The sequence below is a fragment of the Colletotrichum destructivum genome, chromosome 2 (genome assembly GCF_034447905.1).
Source record: "Colletotrichum destructivum chromosome 2, complete sequence".
In the NCBI taxonomy this organism is placed as follows: domain Eukaryota; kingdom Fungi; phylum Ascomycota; class Sordariomycetes; order Glomerellales; family Glomerellaceae; genus Colletotrichum; species Colletotrichum destructivum.
Genome location: NC_085897.1, coordinates 900,679 through 917,900, shown reverse-complemented (window position 1 = coordinate 917,900; position 17,222 = coordinate 900,679). Strand labels below are relative to the sequence as shown.

Genomic DNA, 17,222 nt, shown 5'->3' with positions numbered 1-17,222 from the left:
TGGCGTTGAGAGTTGCCAGATCCTCCTGACAAGGCGCACTTCGCCGAACCTTCCCCGATTGACACGCACAAACTTTCTGGCTTAACAAAAGGCCCCATGCCTAAGTCTCAGTTTGATAGCTTTATTGACTTTACCACGGTTTCTGTTATATTGAAAGGCAAATCTATGTCATCTAAGAAGCGGAAGAGTTGCCAGAGAAGCCAAAGACCTGGATTGAGGCTGGTGTGCAAAGGCCCTTGCGAGCCTCGGGTGCCCTCAACCCGTGGGAAATGAACCAGCGGAAAGAGTCCGTTTCGCCAACCCGGATATAGGGTTAGCGAAAAGGAATGCGGATTCATTTGAGCTGACGAACTTCAAATGAGCTGCTTGGCAGACGACGTCATTTCAGCAATCCCCTCAGTAAAGTACAGGAGGGATCTGTTAGGCTGAGATCAGGCCTACATGAGCGTGTCCTAGTGATTTCCCCTCAATACTGTCGAAAATGATGGCTGGAGGTTAGTTACCTGTATACGGCACGACGAAGGTAGCATAAAAGCGGCAGTTGCAAGGCACGACCGAGGCGATGACGCGGACATTTTCGGCATGGACCTGGCCACTCAAAGTGGGAATTTTGATTAACCTGTAGCCCTGTAGCAAAAGGCAAGATGGTGCAACAGTCCTTTGTATCCCGCAAGTCTCTGTAGAGACTTACAGGTACTGTGGTTTCAGACGAAGATTTTGTTTTCCCGCCAAGTAGACTATTGAGTTGGAACTACCTTAGCTTAGCAGCAGTCAATTTGTCTACGCATGCAGGTTTGCTTCGCCTGTCCGTCTGAAAACGGCGATACAAGCTGGCCTAACCCGGAAGGCGACCTGGCTTGGGGGTAGAGCGTGCCGCATACCACAGCAAGTAAGACCGTGGTTGGTCGAACCAGAGTAACTCTAGGATTCCAAGCTATCTACAACGTACATGCAGAGGCAGCCGGCGAACTTTCGCGTACTTTGTACAGCCAGCCCTGTGAGCTTCCTTGACAATATCCGCGTATTCATGGCAAAAGTATGCCATAGGTACCGGCAGTCTCCGTTGGAGCTATTTGGTTTGCGATGAAAGAGTTAAATTAGTAATAACGCCGTGCAGACTGAGAAGTGTAAAAGCCGGCGAGGTTTCCCGTATTGAGATGGAAACTCAGAAAAGGAAACAGTGTCCACAATGAAGTACGCGATACTCCTACTCACTCTTGCCTTAGTCTCTCCTGCTTATGCGAAGGGGAAGGGCATTTGTTTGAGACAAAAAAGTGTGTTGTTCCATGGACAAACTTAGGTTTCACTGTGTTGCTGATGGCAGAGCAGTTTATGTTGACAGTCTGTGAACGCAGATGAATGCTGTGTCACAGGAATACCCTCGTATATCAGAGCTCACCGATTCAGTCCCCTCACGTGCCATTTCACGTGATCAGACGTATATAACTAGACCACATTTCGTTTTCTTTACATTATATAGAATAAGCATCTTTCTCCCCTATTCTCCTATGCCTTACTGTGTGCTCTAACTCGTGACATGCTGCGCCGGCCTCACATGCAAAGAAGGCTCCAGCGGATATCGATGCACCTTGGCTAAAGATGCAGGTTGCATTGCAGAAAGACGTTGGTTGCCTTAATGCACCCGGCAGGCCATGTTGCTTTCCTTATAAATGTGTCCAACACAGGACCTCCTCAGGAACCTATGCATTCCAGTGTCACTAGCACAAAAACAGGCTATGATTTAGAGTGATGTAGTCAACAAAATGTATGAGCACAATTGAACGACCCTCCTCCTTAAGTCAGAACATGCATCTCCTCATGCCTACGCGACCCGACATTCACTCGCCAACGCTCACTCGCCAACATTATCATCACTACCCCTAAGCAAGTTTCATGGTTCCTATCCCCATGAAAGCTTTCGACCTTTTGAACCCTTACCCTCGTTACTGCCAATGCTTCTTAGCTGCTTCAATCCCTGTCTCGTATTCCAACAAAGGTTGATGCCAGTCTTGTAGTCACCCCACCCAAGCCCTCCATCACATACCTTGCTCTTGCCATCTGACGTGGAAGACGAGAAGCTGGAGCAGGGTGTGGTTTGCAAGGGTAGCAGAGGTGGAAAAACCAGGAAGCAGAGGCAGCAGATCATTTTTCACTAAATACAGACAAGGACTGTCATGCTGAGAGCGGTTTACAAGCCGGGACTAACATTCTAGGATTGCTCCTAACACACCAAACAGATCACACAGTAGTAAAAGGACTTTTTTCACCACGAGTCTAGACCGCAGACTTAGCGGGGAACCATGAGTTAAATAGGTCACATGGCTAGTCGGGAGCTGGCGTCTCCTTCCGGGCCGGGCCGGTACTTCCTCAATAACGGAGCCGGCCCGGTCGACCCACACCTGGATGGGTCCGGCCCGGGCACGATGAGAGAACTACTCCTACCAACGATTTGCACGATTTCAGATTGCCCATCGACAGCCGATGCCGGGGAGAACAGTTAATTACCAATGCGTCCAGGAATATGATGCCCGCGTATTGGATGTTGGGTCTCGTTCACGTGGTTGCCGTTAGCTTCAGCAGCAGAGACCAACTTTTAAAACATGTGCAAAATCCCATGTCCCATTCCCCATGGGCATCGGTGGATTCATGGTGGGCCTGCACGACCGGCACCCGGCTTCCATCAGCCCCGCAAAGCTCCGAGGCTCGGCTGGGGTCCCTGCAAGCATGGGGTGATCGACGGCTAGGTGGAAGCCGTCTTCTCTTTCGAAGAGCGGTCTTGCGCGGCCTACATAAGCTTGAGTTCCCCGGGAGTGTTGAATGCCCGGCTCAAGACCTCGGCCCACCCCACCTATCGAATCAAAGTAAAGACACAAACGAAAAAGCACAAGGACGAATAGCGAAATGGCAGACGTCTTCGTCAAGCTCCAGGACAAGAGCCTGCTGGTCACTTCCGGCCTGGTCGCCGGCGAGTGGAAAACCGGACAGGATGGCAAGACGTTCCCCGTCTACGAGCCCTCCAGCGCGACGGTGCTGCAGGAGTGCGCCAACCTGAGCCGACAGGACTTTGTCGACGCGATCGAGAGCGCAAAGAAGGGATCCGCGAATTTCCACGAGTCAACGACAGCAAAGGAATGAGGGGCGCTGCTCCGCAAGTGGTACGACCTGGTCATCGCCAACGCCGACGATTGTAAGTACACGCATGCAACAAGGGACTGGCCGAAAATGCGATTCATTCATGGCTGACACAGTCTCTAGTGGCATTGATTCTGTCCCTTGAGAACGGCAAGACTTTCGCCGAGGCCTGGGGCGAGGTGGTGTATGCCGCATCCTTCATCTCGTGGTTCGCCGAGGAGGCGACGCGGTCGTACGGCGACACGATCCCGTCGTCGTACGCCAACACGACGGTCCTGACGTTCAAGGAGCCCGTAGGCGTCTGCGGCATCATTACGCCGTGGAACTTCCCCGCGGCCATGATCACCCGCAAGATCGCGCCCGCGTTCGCCGCCGGGTGCTCCGTCATCGTCAAGCCGCCGAGCGAGACGCCCTTCAGCGCGCTGGCGCTCGCCAAGCTGGCCCTGGCCGCGGGCATTCCGTCCGACATCATCCACGTGGTGCCGACCAAGGACAGGGAGGCGTCTATGGAGCTGGCCAACAACCCCATCGTGAAGAAGCTTAGCTTCACCGGCTCGACGGGCGTCGGCAAGATGCTTACCAAGGCCGCTGCCGGCACCATGAAGCGCGTGAGCATGGAGTTGGGGGGTAATGCGCCGTTCATCGTGTTTGACGATGCAGACATTGACCAGGCCGTCGAGGGCGCGTTGATCTGCAAGTTCAGATGCTCCGGTCAGACTTGCGTGGTAAGTACACGAGTCCCCCGGGCCTGTCTAACAACACACATCCTCCAGCTAACACATGACTACAAGTGCGCCAACAGACTACTGGTCCATGAGAAGGTTCAAGAAGAGTTCATCGAAAAGCTCGTCAAGCGCGTCAAGCAATACAAGCTCGGCCGAGGCATCGACGAGGGCACCACCCAGGGACCCCTGGTCAACGCCGCCGCCGTCAAGAAGGTCGACGCCCACGTCCGAGACGCGCTCAAGAAGGGCGCCGTCCTCCACACGGGCGGCAAGGCGCCCGAGGGCCTCGAGGGGTACTTCTATGAGCCGACGGTCATCAGCGGGGTCACCGCGGAGATGGAGGTCGCGCACGACGAGACGTTCGGTCCGCTCGCGGCCATCTTCTCCTTCAAGACCGAGGCCGAGGCGGTCGAGCTAGCCAACGCCACCGAGTACGGCCTCGCCGGGTACTTCTTCAGCAAGGACATCTCCCGCGTCATGCGCGTGGCGAGGCGGCTGGAGTGCGGTATGCTGGGGGTCAACACGGGCCTCATCAGCGCCGCCGAGGCCCCGTTCGGCGGCGTCAAGGAGAGCGGGTTGGGCCGCGAGGGCAGCAAGTACGGCCTGGCGGAGTACCAGAACATCAAGTCAGTCACCATCGGCAACCTTGGCTTTCACTGAAGTGTGACGTCGTTCGGGTGGTCTGAAGGGGAGAAGGGAAGCGAGTCAAACGATTGTTTACGGGTTCGGCGTTTTCTTGAGCGGGCAGGCAATCAAAAGACAGGGTAATCAAAAGGAAAAGGGAACAAAACACTCAATGGTTTCTAAAAGTCAAGGGTTGTCCTTCAGAATGCATCCTGGACAGGCGATATGATGACGTGCGTGACGGTGTGCTCCTTCACACAACGTGCTGATCTCACCATGCAGAGACGAAGTTAAGATGTTCGATTTCCCCGTGTTGATGCCATGCGGAAGCCAGAGTTTGTTCCAACATTCGAATTAAGCTCTTCTGAAGAGCGATTAAATTGACGGGACGGAAACATATCCAAAGGCCAAAAACTCCACAGGATGATTTCATTACAGTCGCCCCCGTAAACTCTGCCCAAAACTCCAGACGTAACCCCGACTCCCAAAACCAAGTCTCCCAAGAAGGCAAACAAACCCCCATATTCCCATACCCAAGAAAGTCTATTATGCAGGAATCGCGACGCCCGTCTTTTGGGATTGCTTGTCGAGGTATCCCCGAAGCTCCGGCCGGACGACGACCATCTCCCCTTTCGTCTCCGCCGCCGTCACCGCGCCCTTGGCCAACTCCTCTTCTATCCGTTTTAGGCACTGATTTGCGGGGGAGGGCCGATGGATCGTCAGCAGCTTGACGGCGCTCGTTGCCTTCTCCAGGGACTCGATGTTTCCCCGATATGACTCGCACGGGTTGGGCATGGTGATGTCGACCTTGCCCTTCCCGAGGCACCGCACCAGCGACCCGAGGAGCATGCTGTTGCACTCCTCTGCGTCCGAGGAGCTGTGGTAGTATCCCTTCATGTATCGGCATCCCTCCTTGAGACATCTGTACAGGATGACAAAGTGGTCCAAGTGGGCAGAGATGAGGGCCTGGCGGTGCTTGGCGATGGTTTCTGCGGGGGAGCACCGTCTCAGCATACATGCAACGTCCGTCTTGAAACTGGTCGAAACTACGTGTAGAACAAACTCACCAAATACCTCTGGCGGTCGCAGATACTGGATTCTGTCAACGGGGAAGTTGTATCCTTCCGGCCCGGGCTTCCAGACTCGTGCCGAGTGCCCAAACACCAACCGCCCCTGCAAGTCGATCATGGACTCGTACGTCATCTTCTTGAACATGGTCTCGAAGACCTCGGCGTCGCCCAGCTCCCACGCGACGCAGAGCAGATGGGCGTTGTCGGTTTGGTGCCGGACTGCCTGCATCCACGAGCGAGCCCAGGGCCGGACGATGACCGTCATGTCGTACTTCTCCGTGATGGTGAGAACGTCGTAGAGGCGCATCAGCGGCAGCTTCTCCGGGACGAGGTTGAAGTGGCCATGGACGATGTTCAGCACGATCTCCATCGCCGCGGTCGAGTCCTCGGGCAGGTCCACTCTCCACTCGCCGCCATCGTCGGCCGCCGGGCGGGACTCGGCGAACCCGCCGAACAGCATCGCCTTCAGCACCGGCGAATTCCGTCCGAGGGCCCTTGAGCAGACTACAAAGTCTTGCGGGCACTCATCGACGTCGCCACCGACGCAGAGTCTCAGATCGCCGCTGTCGTCGAGGTAGATGGTTGGCGAAGAGATGAGCTCCGTGATGCGCTCTGTCACCTGCTCCGTCACAACCACCGTACAGCTGGAAGACATCTTGCTTCCACCGATGACAGTCTGGTCAATGGGCCGGTAAGGTAACGAGTCAAAGGAGAAGGTCGGGCCGCCAAAAAGGCTCTTGGAGGCGGTTGAACACATCGTGGATGGCGCTACTCTCATCCGAGATTTTCGTCGTCCAAGTTTCTGCTCACAACATGCCACGATGTCGAGCGCGCGTGAGGGTTGGTAAATAAGTCGACGCGCCCACCGGGTCCACACCAGGTTGAACGAACGAGGCGAGGATGTTTGTTTCGAGGGTCTCAAGACGCATAAAGGGCACCGCAGATCACAACGTGAGGTCTCGGAATGTCATGACTAGTCTTTGTCGGGCATCGGACCCTTTTTCTAACTTTAGGGGAAAGGATGGAGCAGTGGGGGGGGGGGGGGGGGGGGGGGGGGACTGCGAAATTGGGACGAAATGTATCTTAGAACAATGCGGTATAGCCTGTTGGTCCCATCAACAACAACCGAAAAAAGACACGAGGCATGCTAAGGGTCAAAGTGTGCATCCGTATCTATCTGTACTGAGTACACGAAGAGTAGGCAAGCAGCCGCTCGCAAACGAGAGGCTCCCTCCCCCCCGAAACCAGTGCGACCCTGGGCCTTGGAAAGCCGGCCGATGCATTGGAAATCCGGGTTCTTTGTGGGATACAAACAAGGAACACGGTGGGACGGGAGGTCGGAAGAAATCAGGGAAATCAGGGCAGAAAAAACGAACAAGAAGGGCGTTTGGACCCTTGCCGGACCAGGATGGCGGCTCTTATTTTCCCGCGACTGTAATGAATGACAACACCGGCAAACAAAACATGTGATGAAACCGCAAGGTGACGGGGCTTGACTCGAGAAAGGGAGAGAAAAGGGCTCTTCGTACCCGGCTTCTTGGGCAACAACAGGAACTGGAATAGGAATAATGGAGGGCCGAGTTGTGATTTCTGTGAGACTTGAGCTCCGACTTGCGGGATGCAAAACATTGTTGTCGTCATTTCCCGTTTCCTGGCAAACCCTAACCGTTGACTCTGTATCTTTCCCGGTTTCCAAAGCGACCCTGAATCGTCAATACAGACAGACATACACACACACACTCACACACTACGCCCACACGATTTGGACCGACTCAGAGGACCATCTACACTCCAAGATCCAGCTGAGACTCAAGGATGTCCTCGACGAGTTATTAAGACGGAAAAAAGACTTTGGAAAAGCTGGTTGGGTTGACCCCCGCAATCCCCCGCTTTCAGGGTCCTACACACACCATAACAGGAATCGTATCATGTCCTACTTTTGGACGGCAGGGCATCCCTCCGATGCCGATCCAATTCCACTTTCCCCTTTGGCGATTCCCCCCCTTCATCTCCAAGGCACACGAGAGAAACCCTTGTTAGTTCTGTAGGCCATCTTGGCTTTTAGCGGCTTGGGCAAGGATATTGGGTCTCGTTGGAGGTGATATTCTCGTGGAAACTACCGTCCCCGATGTGACCTTTGACGCAGGAACTGAGGCTGCGTCTCGCTGTTTCTTTTTGTGCGGGCTTAGACGACAAGGTCGGTGAGCCGGCCGAGGGCAACGGCAGCATCAGCCTTCCTTGTTTGTTGTGCCCGGTAAGCATGACAGAGCTTCTGCCCGTCCCCACATTCGTACCCACGACATTGTTTTTGTTTCCACACGACTAAGGCTGTGAATGCCATACTTCCTGCAGGGGGTGCTTGATATCTGTAGAGTTTTGGGGCGAATTGAGGCTGTCGTAACTTACACAACTCCACTCCCTCTCCCACGAAGCAAAAGGGGAGGAGGGCAGACCGTCTGATTCCCCTTCCTGGGGAATGTCACTACAGGATTCTGCCTTTCGTCTTTGAAAGACTCAAAGTCTGAGTTTAATAGTCTTCTCTGAAGTCCCGATGATGTCATCTACATAGACGCCTCTCTCTACCGCGCAATCCGAAGAAAAAAAGACTGGACGTCTCCTGGTCAGACGCGCGGTCGCGTCACAGGACTATTGGCTATATATTCGCGTTTTTGCTTCACTCAACGATGGCTACGAGAAAAGCTTCTGCGATGACATGCTTGGCTGTCGCAGGGACAACCCGCCGGACGCTTTGGAAGAAAGGGCATTGTTTACCCATGGTGTAACCCGACGTTGCGGGCCAGATGAGAACCCGGCGTTGCTTCCGTTAATATTCCGCAAGGGGGATCCCTAAGGTTGTACCCTGCAGCACATCTTCAGGACTTTGGCGTCACTTGATTAGCTGTGAAGGCCGCTTGCAAAAGTCGTAGCCAGGTTAACAACGCCGTTATTCATTGGGTCATAGCAGATTGCAACTTGTTCCGGAGATTGGCAACGACGATGCTTCAAAGCCTTCATTTCTATATGAAGGGTCTTATCATAGGATACTCATTTAAGGATATCTTGAGCTTTGGTCGGGGCAGTCACGCAGTCAAGTTCCTTTCTTCGCTAGCCTCGATGGGCTTGTCCAACAGACACCTGGTGGCACACAGACATCTATGTTGTCCCTGTTGAACTTGATGGTTCAGCCCATGTGCAAATGGATGTTCCTAGTCCTAAGCGTGCCGTTTGTGACAGGGTCCGGCGATGATGGTTACCCGCTCCGTGTCACGCGGATAATCGACGGCCACGGGCGGGATGCCGATTTCCACAGACGATACAACGAGAGGCTACTCGTGTGCCAGTAGATCACCCAAGCCGTTTGAAATGACGTCCACCGTGTTACGAAACTCGCGACAGCCATTGTCGGATTTCAGGCGCCGTCGCTTATGAACACTCGTTTGTCAAACTACAGGTTTCAGCCGGTCTTACTTCTCCCCCTGCTCAACTAAGTCTCTCTCATTATGTTTGCAGAGTGAGGAAAGCATAAATAGATGACGCATCAAAGACGGTGCAAGTCGTTGCTAGACAAATGAGCGGATGCATGACACCAAACGAAAATCTGTCAAGGCGCATAAAGCTTGGAGCAAATTTTGTTGATGGTCTCCGGTGACGCTGATCTAACAGTAGTAGCCGATCTTGCTATTCGACCACTTAGCGGAACGATACAATTTTTTGCTGCTGCAGACTCATATAATGTTGAACGGACTCCTTACTATGACCATTACTGGGCTTCAAACGGTCTACTATGTTTTCCTCACCTGTGTGGCTATCTTTGGTTAATGCTACTCTATTAGTGTTGACGTGTCAGATGGAATTCGCAGTGGCTCAATTCGGCGATCACGCGGATTTACAGCTGAGAAGTGTGTCAGGGTCTTGATTTTGTTGTGTTTCATAGTATAAGTAATCAGTAGCATGGATTCTATACTCTTATTATATCGTCCAAAATGGGGATTTGGAGCGTTTTACAAGCTGTGGGCAAAGTTGTTCTTAGATGATGGGTGAATAGTCCCCCCAGCTGAGCTTATTATCTGTGATCTGACTACCTAGCTCATCTCGTTAATCTCTATTGGCCTGGAGCATTGGGAAGTCAAACATGTAAAATAAGACTGTCGTTTGCAAGCACGGCGAACTGCCATGCCGAGACCAGGACAAAAACCACAGCTGTAGCTATCGGGGGATGGTATGGCGCCATGGAGCATCACAGCTGGCCAGCCGCATCGGGACTTCTTGGCAAATCAACCTTTTGATCTGCCTTGAGCCAATAGTCGAAGGGAAAGCTGGCAAAAAGTGACTACTCTCAACCAACCACGGATGCTTGCGGCTGACACTTTGAAGAGAACAGACAACATAACCTCGAGGTACGCTCTGACGATGATGCTGTTGGTTCGAGGCAGACACACATGTCCGAGCTGAGTGAGTGCCTGGCAGGCAACCGTAGGGTGGGGGGGGGGGCGCTGCAATAGGGGGTCAAGTGGAGCAACGCCAACAGGGGCTGGCTGCGCCAAAGGGCGACTGTGAGTGGTCGAATGGCTTAAGCGAGACGCTGGACGGCCCTGCCCCAATGGTCCGCGCCCCAACTAGTCCGTGCCCTATCTGGGCATGCCGGCAGTGACGTGAGGCCCCCCCCCATTCAGCCCTTTCAACCCCTGTGTCCCCTGTACCCAATCCCCCCCTATGGCCGCTATCAGGTCCCCTTGATCGATTCCATCCACTAACACAATGACAACATGGCGATGTGCATTCCTGATGCCTAAACTCACCAGCTGTTCTGTCGAGTTTGATATATCGAACGGCCATGCGGATAGAAACAGGAAGTGCTGGCCCTATTCTGATGTAGGTTTCTGGTATACTGGGAACCTAAATCATATTCAGGCCAGTTGTCACCGTGTCCAGTGACGGATCTGATCACGACCACGGTACACTTTGGTCGCCCTTGACTCACCGGCATCTGGGGCTGAGTGAGGCCTGCATCGGGAGCTAGAGTTTAGGATGATTTGGGTCAAGCCACTGGGACTAAAACTACGGACGCCTTACAAGTCGCAGCTGGCGAACCGACATGTCCTGGATGGTGAGCGCCTTATGGGAGATAGAACTTACAAGGTGTCCTACCGCTTCCGATGCATCCAATAGGCCTCAGTATTTATAACAACTTGTCTTGTCATCTCGTCTCCTGTTTTAGGCTCCTTACTTCTCGATTCAATAGAACCCAACCTCATTTACAAAGACCCTCTATTCTCCTGGTCTTGACATCCAGGACTTGGACCAACTTCCATCCATATCCCACCCATATCCCACCCATATCCCACTCATTTTAACCGCATCAGCTCCCACGATGGGCTTGGGTGACGTGTTCGACAAGGAGGCCCTCTCGGAAAAGGCCTGGCAGCTGCGTTGCAAGCTGCTGCCGCGCCCGGAGGACGTCGGCCGGCCCATCAAGGATATCGAGGGCGGCCTCTCGGACGAGGACGCCAAGAAACAGCCGCCCAAGAACCCAACCTTTGGCGTCGATGCCACCGTCAAGACGCTCTACGAGGGCAAGAACAGCTGCAACGGCATCTATGACTGGGTCGACTTCCCGCCCAAGCAGATGAGCAAGAAGGCCGCCGAGAACCAGGACCGCCCCGCCATCAAGGTCTACAAGATCAAGGACATGGAGAAGCCCGTCATCGGCGGCCGCTTCTCGCTAACCTACCACCAGATCTGCATCCAGAACCCAACCCTGGTCGCCGCGCTGGAGCCCATCCTCAAGAGGGAGAACTTCCACATCGACCCCAGCGACGCGGCCACCTTTGACGCCCCCTTCCGCCCGCTGTTCTTCTGCTACGACGACATCCTCGAGCTGTACAGGACGACCGACGACGCCGCCCCGCTCAAGGGCTATCTGCAGCTCCTCGTGCGCACCCTGGACGACATGCTGGGCGAGACGCGCGAGAAGAAGCGCAGGCTGCAGGCCAGCGGGCTCATCAGCTTCAAGATGGCCTGGACCTACCTGCCGAGGGGCTCCATCGTCTACAGCAGCGCCTGCAACACGGAGATGCTGTGCAAGGTCGAGGACACGGCGTACGAGCGGTTCGAAGGCGTCGTCGTGCTCGGCATCAACTGCAAGATCCTCGCCTTCAACGGCGAGGCCTTTGTCTGGACGGACCACAAGCTGCGGATCCCGCGGTTCGCCGGGAACAAGCCCATCCGCGAGCTGGACCACTACCCGCTGCAGTTCCACGAGAACAGGAGGGATATCCTGCAGCGGACACTCGACAGGGGCAGGAGAGTCTTGGACCTCCAGGGCTTGACGTACTGTACCTACAACGGCATCGCGGTGGGGAAGAAGGGAAAGTATAACGTCGAGGGTCGAATCCTCGTCGACGTTGTCGGGTTCAACAAGTACGAGCGGACCCAGGGGAAGCGGGAACAGGACGACGCCAATACGCGGCGGAACCGCGTCAGCCAGAGCCAAACTCATCATCATCAGCAGGACGAGAACGAAGAAGGAACTGAAGAGTCGAAACCCGAGAATACGGGGGCCGACGTCAGCAAACATCTCGGCGTCCATGAGCAGCGTAAGAACAAGGAGGAGATGCTTGCCCGGGATGGCGATTTGATGTTCATGTCGCCCATGATCGAGGGGTTCGCGTTGAAGAACAAGGTCTGGTGTACGTTGTCTCCGTCCCCCCCCCCACACCCCCTTCCTATCCCGATCAGCCGGCGGGCTTTGGTCTCTTAACTTAGTACTGAAACATCGAGCAGTGGCCTTTTACGTGGAAGACATTGAGCCTATAGTCTGGAACGACAAGGCGTACGACCACCTGGTCTATGACGAGCAGCAGAAGGACCTCGTCCTGTCCTTTGTCGAGAACCACGGCCTCGCCAACAGGAACAACGCCGTGGAGGACGTCATCGTGGGCAAGGGCCAGGGCCTCATCATCCTCCTCAGCGGCCCGCCCGGCACGGGCAAGACGCTCACGGCCGAGGCCGTCGCCGACAGGACGCACCGGCCGCTCTTCTACCTGCAGGCCGAGGACCTCGGCATCGACCCGTCGACGCTGGGCGACAAGGTCAAGCGCGTGTTCGGCATGGCGACGGAGTGGAACGCCGTCGTGCTGCTCGACGAGGCCGACGTCTTCATGGCGGAGCGGAACCCCAACGACGTGGCGCGCAACGAGCTCGTGTCCATCTTCCTGCGCGAGCTCGAGTACTTCCGCGGCATTATCTTCCTGACGACGAACCTGTACAACACCATCGACACGGCCTTCCGCAGCCGCGTGAGCCTGCACCTGCTCTTCAAATCGCTGAGCCGGGACGCGCGCGAGCTCATCTGGCGCAAGTTCCTGGGCCGCCTGCGGCGAAGGATCGGGTCTGACGGCGGTGACGACGCCGCGGACGGCGACGTTGGACTGCTGCTCTCGGACGAGGACGTCGGGGAGCTGGGCCAGTGGCAGCTCAACGGCCGCGAGATCAAGACGGCGGTCAAGATGGTGGCCAAGTGGTGCGACCACAAGGGCTACGAGATGAGCCTGGCGAGGCTGGAGAACGGCATCCGGGTGACGAGCCCGCACGCGAGCAAGGAGAAGCACACGGAGGACGATGACGACCTGTACAACTGAGGGTTGAAGGATGTGAGGTATTGCTGAAAGCCACTTACGGTTACTTGGGATGGGTTGGGGTTCTCGGCGTCGGCAGCTTGTGTGAACATTTCTCATTGTCATATGGATCAACAAATAAATAGATCATAAACCGATGTTCTGGGACTGCCGGAGGCTATTCTGAAGGATCGTGAAGCATGGTGAGGTATCGCTGATCGAACCAATGTGCGAATAGTATGCCCTGATCATCATGAGGTCAAAAGACAAACAAGCAGCCAGCCCGGGCCACTGGCCGGAACTCCGGGAACCTCCCCGGCGGCCGGCTAATGGGTGTAATCTAGCGCTTTGTTAGCTTCTTCTCCACCTGAGCGCGAGTCACCGACATCGTTCCACCGACCGACATTCCCCCAACCGACTCCAATCAGTCCTCCCCCCTCGGATGCATCTCCCATCTCCCACCCCAGATCTTGGACTCTCAACCGAGGAATTCGGACCAATCTTGGCAGTATCCGAGGAGGTGAAGACACACATACAGAGAGATAATAAGAAAGAGAAAAAGAGAGAGAGAAAGAGATATGGACGCCACAAACAGAGACACCCTTCAACCGACGAGCCCGCCCGCCACCGCAGCCGCCGCCGTCAGACGCTTCCGCTCGGCTTCTCGAGCCGAGGCCGCCCGTACCTCCAACGCGTGCCGGATCTGCCGGGACAAGAAGGTCAAGTGCTCCGGCCAGCGGCCCTGCAAGTACTGCGCCAAGCGGGGGCTCGAGTGTGTCTTTTCCGCCGCTGAGAAGAGGAAGCTCTACTCCGTCTCGTACGTCCCCCCCTTTCCCTTCCCCCCCTGTTCGGCAATATGGTTGTTGGCGGCCGCGGCTGAAGGGTGTTATCCATTTTATACAGGCAGATCCGCGAACTCGAGGGCAAGGTCGCCTATTATGAGCGCCGGCGCCGCGGCACGTCGTCGGCTCCGGACGCGGCCGCGTCTTCCCCGGTGCTGCCGCCGATATCGCCTACGTGGCAGACGCCCTTAGTTGAGCTGAATCCGGATGTAGATGCCGTTCACAATGACATGGACATCTCACAGGATGGCAGCGGTCTCGTCCTCGACGGCACCGTCGCCACCCCCTCGACCGGTCCTGGTCTGGATCAGCCTCGGACCGCCCGGTCTCAGTCAACCTTCTCCCCTATGTTAGAGAGGGTACGGACCGGGGCGGCAACTGTAAACACATCTACAACGTCTCCCGTGCGGTCCGGTAGGGGTATGTGTGTATCATTCCCCATCACATTCATCTACCTACCTACCCCTCTTCAACAACTGCTTGCTCGTTGGATGCTAACCCCGGGGATTAGCAATCGCCCCGGAATCGGCGCTATCCTCAAGCGAGACCTTTAGCTCCGAGATCAAGACCCTCCTCGTGTCCCGCTCAAACCCGGGGTCCGCCGCCAGCCCGTTCGCCGGCGCCGCCACGCCCGTCCCGCACATCGACCGGCGCGGGCTCGAGGCCCTGGCCGTCGGGCCGTGGCCCGCCGAGGAGGACGCCCACGCCATGCTAGACGTCGTCATCCTCAACGTCGGCATCTCGCAGCAGCTCTTCGACGTCCGCGTCTTCTCGGATAACCTATCGACGCTGTACCACGATTCGTCCGCCGCCGTCGCCGCCGCGGACGTACGGCTGCCGGAGATCTGGGTCGTCGAGGCCTTGCTGGTGTTTGCCGTCGGTCGTCTCCTGCAGGGTAAAGACGACGAGACCGGCGACCTCCCCGGGACGGCGTACTTCCGCGAGGCGGTGAAGCGGACGCCTTTGCTGAGCGAGCTGCGCAGACACGGTGTCATGGGGGTTGAGGTCATGGCCTTGACGGCGTTGTATCTCCAGATCACGGACCGCAAAGACGATGCGTACCTGCATGTAAGTCGGCCCAGGCTATAGGGAAAGTGATCAAATACTGACTGTGAGTACAAGTCGAATACTGCATTGCGGCTGGCCATAAGCCACGGCATGCACCGCGCCAGCAGCGGCCAGAGCCTCCGGCGGCCCGAGAATGTCCACAAGAACAGGCTCTGGTGGTCCGTTTACATGCAAGAAAGGCAGGAAACAAGCTGTTGGCTATCACGCGAGGATCATATACTGACAGATTACCAGGAGGCTATGCGCCGCCGGGGGGTATCCTATGTCCATCGAGGACTACGCCATTTCGACCAAGCCGCCATACGAGGTCCTCGGCTTCCCCTCCGCCACAGCCCTTGGGGTCAACGTCAAAGCGGCGAGGATCACGGGAAATATCACCACAAGTACGAGACAAGAAGAACCCAGTGTCTGGAAGCAGGTTACATGGACTAACCGCGGCAGCAGCAATCTACTCGCAAAAGGACGACCCAGAGGCCACCTTCATCAACAACGTCCAGGGCATCCTACACTCGCTGTACGAGGTCGAGAAGACGATGCCGGCCGAGTACTCGATGGAGATCAAGCCGTCAGGCTTGACCGTGGCCGGGCGTCCGTTCATGGAGGCGCCAACGACGACGTCAAGGACCAGCTCGAGCTTGTACGCCTCGGTGTACTCGGTAGGTCGTTCTAGTAATACCCTAGCCTGAAATGCAGCATCCTGATAATAGCAACAGGCAGTGATTCACACCGTCCGGCCTATCCTGCTCTACATGGCCCGCAACAGCCGGGACCCCGAGAGAGAAGGCTCCCAGAGCGAGGTGAGCCCGGCACTGGTCCGGCTCGCGGAGATCTGCGTCGAGGCCGCCAGCAAGAGCCTCGTCATCCTACAAGAACTACGGAAGAAGGAGATTCTCGGTACGTCAAACCCCCCCCCCCCCCCCATCTTTACCGTCCGTCCCTTTTTTCGGGCGCAAACTGCATGCAAACAATTGCCAACGACCCTTACCCCCGAACAGCAAAGAACGCCTTCCTGGACCTCGACGCCGCTTTCTCCGTCGGCTTCGTCTTCGTGCTCGTCGAGGCCGTCAGCCCTGGCAAGGGACTCGGCTTCAAGGGCGTCGAGGGGTCGAGGGCGATCCTCCGGTACCTCGTCGGCCTCGGCAACCGGGCCGCCGCGAGCCGCCTCGCCGATCTCGACCAGATGTGCGCGCACCTCTCGCTGTCTGTACGTCAACCAACGGGTCACACGCCACAGGAGGAGGCGTCGTCGTCATCGTTCATGGATCTCCTGACGCAGCCATTCTCCTTCTCGAGCGGCTATGGAAATGTCGAGGCGGGGGCTGGCGGAGTATCTCGCAGCGTCGTTGCGGGTGGGATAAGTAACCGAGAGAGCGATGCGAACGGGGGGGCGGCTGGGGGGGGGGGCTACGAGGACGCTTCACAACACGACTTCGGGCTGAGCGGTGCCGATTTGGCGAGTATACCCCTCGACGGCGAGAACAGCTTGTACTGGGTCTACCACACGCCGGGTTTCTCGTTCACCGGCGTCGAGCAGACCGACTGGGAGGCGTTGGAGAACCAGATACCGTGGGGCAGCCAGCAGTGAGTGGCGTCCTGCATTCTTCGGAGACGACGGCTGTAGAAGGGCTGGCATCCAATAGAGGGACTTTTGGGATGTTATGCCAATGAAGGGGGGATAGGAGAGGGATCCTGACGAGCTGCCCATGTTGAAGGACTGGAGTCCTTGAGCTGATGTTGGACCAGCTGGACGAGTCCGGCGCCTTGCCATAGCCATGTTTCATGCTTGAAAGAAGCCCCTGATCTGTTGGGGCTTTGACATGAGCCTCGGATATGATTGCCGAGAGGGAAGACCATGAGCTAAAATGTGTGCTGCTTCGGGTCCCGAACGCGGCACGACTCCCCTACAACCGTGATGGATCCCTATCATACTGACATCGATCAGTACCCTGTACCACGCTCCAACACAACTGTCTCTAACGTTTCCTGTCTTTGCGGAGATCCGGGGCAGACCCCGCATTCTCCAGACTCCACGGCGGATCGGGTCTCTGTGGTCTGGGGTATAAACTTGGTCCAAAATATGGGAGAGCTTGCGGAGTGAGAACAGCCAACTGTAGTACATAGTAGAGACCGAACCGGCTATATAAC

The 17,222-nt window shown here is 56.1% G+C and overlaps 5 protein-coding genes across 5 annotated transcripts; 3 read left to right on the top strand and 2 right to left on the bottom strand.

The window, feature by feature from the left end:
• Window positions 1–1,694: 1,694 nt before the first annotated feature.
• On the bottom strand, window positions 1,695–2,238 carry CDEST_02474 (uncharacterized protein). The gene has a single exon (XM_062918633.1). The coding sequence runs from the start codon at window positions 2,144–2,146 to the stop codon at window positions 1,901–1,903; it is 246 nt and encodes an 81-aa protein (XP_062774684.1). The 5' UTR covers window positions 2,147–2,238; the 3' UTR covers window positions 1,695–1,900.
• A 663-nt stretch (window positions 2,239–2,901) lies between these two features.
• Window positions 2,902–4,672, top strand: CDEST_02473 (Putative aldehyde dehydrogenase domain, aldehyde/histidinol dehydrogenase; the record flags this gene model as incomplete). The annotated part of the gene is given in 4 exon segments (XM_062918632.1): window positions 2,902–3,113; window positions 3,130–3,187; window positions 3,279–3,857; window positions 3,924–4,672. The coding sequence occupies 4 exon segments, from the start codon at window positions 2,902–2,904 to the stop codon at window positions 4,515–4,517; spliced, it is 1,443 nt and encodes a 480-aa protein (XP_062774683.1). The 3' UTR covers window positions 4,518–4,672.
• A 355-nt stretch (window positions 4,673–5,027) lies between these two features.
• On the bottom strand, window positions 5,028–6,329 carry CDEST_02472 (Putative SKP1/BTB/POZ domain superfamily protein; the record flags this gene model as incomplete). The annotated part of the gene is made up of 1 exon (XM_062918631.1): window positions 5,028–6,329. The coding sequence occupies one exon, from the start codon at window positions 6,327–6,329 to the stop codon at window positions 5,028–5,030; it is 1,302 nt and encodes a 433-aa protein (XP_062774682.1).
• Window positions 6,330–10,795: 4,466 nt separating this feature from the next.
• Window positions 10,796–13,295, top strand: CDEST_02471 (Putative AAA+ ATPase domain, ATPase, AAA-type, core). The gene is made up of 2 exons (XM_062918630.1): window positions 10,796–12,240; window positions 12,335–13,295. The coding sequence occupies exons 1-2, from the start codon at window positions 10,923–10,925 to the stop codon at window positions 13,189–13,191; spliced, it is 2,175 nt and encodes a 724-aa protein (XP_062774681.1). The 5' UTR covers window positions 10,796–10,922; the 3' UTR covers window positions 13,192–13,295.
• A 450-nt stretch (window positions 13,296–13,745) lies between these two features.
• On the top strand, window positions 13,746–17,217 carry CDEST_02470 (uncharacterized protein; the record flags this gene model as incomplete). The annotated part of the gene is made up of 8 exons (XM_062918629.1): window positions 13,746–13,984; window positions 14,071–14,429; window positions 14,521–15,077; window positions 15,132–15,256; window positions 15,312–15,460; window positions 15,522–15,733; window positions 15,791–15,971; window positions 16,073–17,217. 8 exons carry the CDS (start codon window positions 13,746–13,748, stop codon window positions 16,660–16,662), a joined length of 2,412 nt encoding a protein of 803 aa, XP_062774680.1. The 3' UTR covers window positions 16,663–17,217.
• Window positions 17,218–17,222: the final 5 nt, after the last annotated feature.

Bases quoted from the DNA above. Each gene is read 5' to 3' on its own strand.
- CDEST_02474 (XM_062918633.1), bottom strand. From the start codon at position 2,146: ATGATCTGCTGCCTCTGCTTCCTGGTTTTTCCACCTCTGCTACCCTTG.
- CDEST_02471 (XM_062918630.1), top strand. From the start codon at position 10,923: ATGGGCTTGGGTGACGTGTTCGACAAGGAGGCCCTCTCGGAAAAGGCC. The intron at 12,241-12,334 runs GTACGTTGTCTC...AACATCGAGCAG, and splicing joins GTTGAAGAACAAGGTCTGGT to TGGCCTTTTACGTGGAAGAC.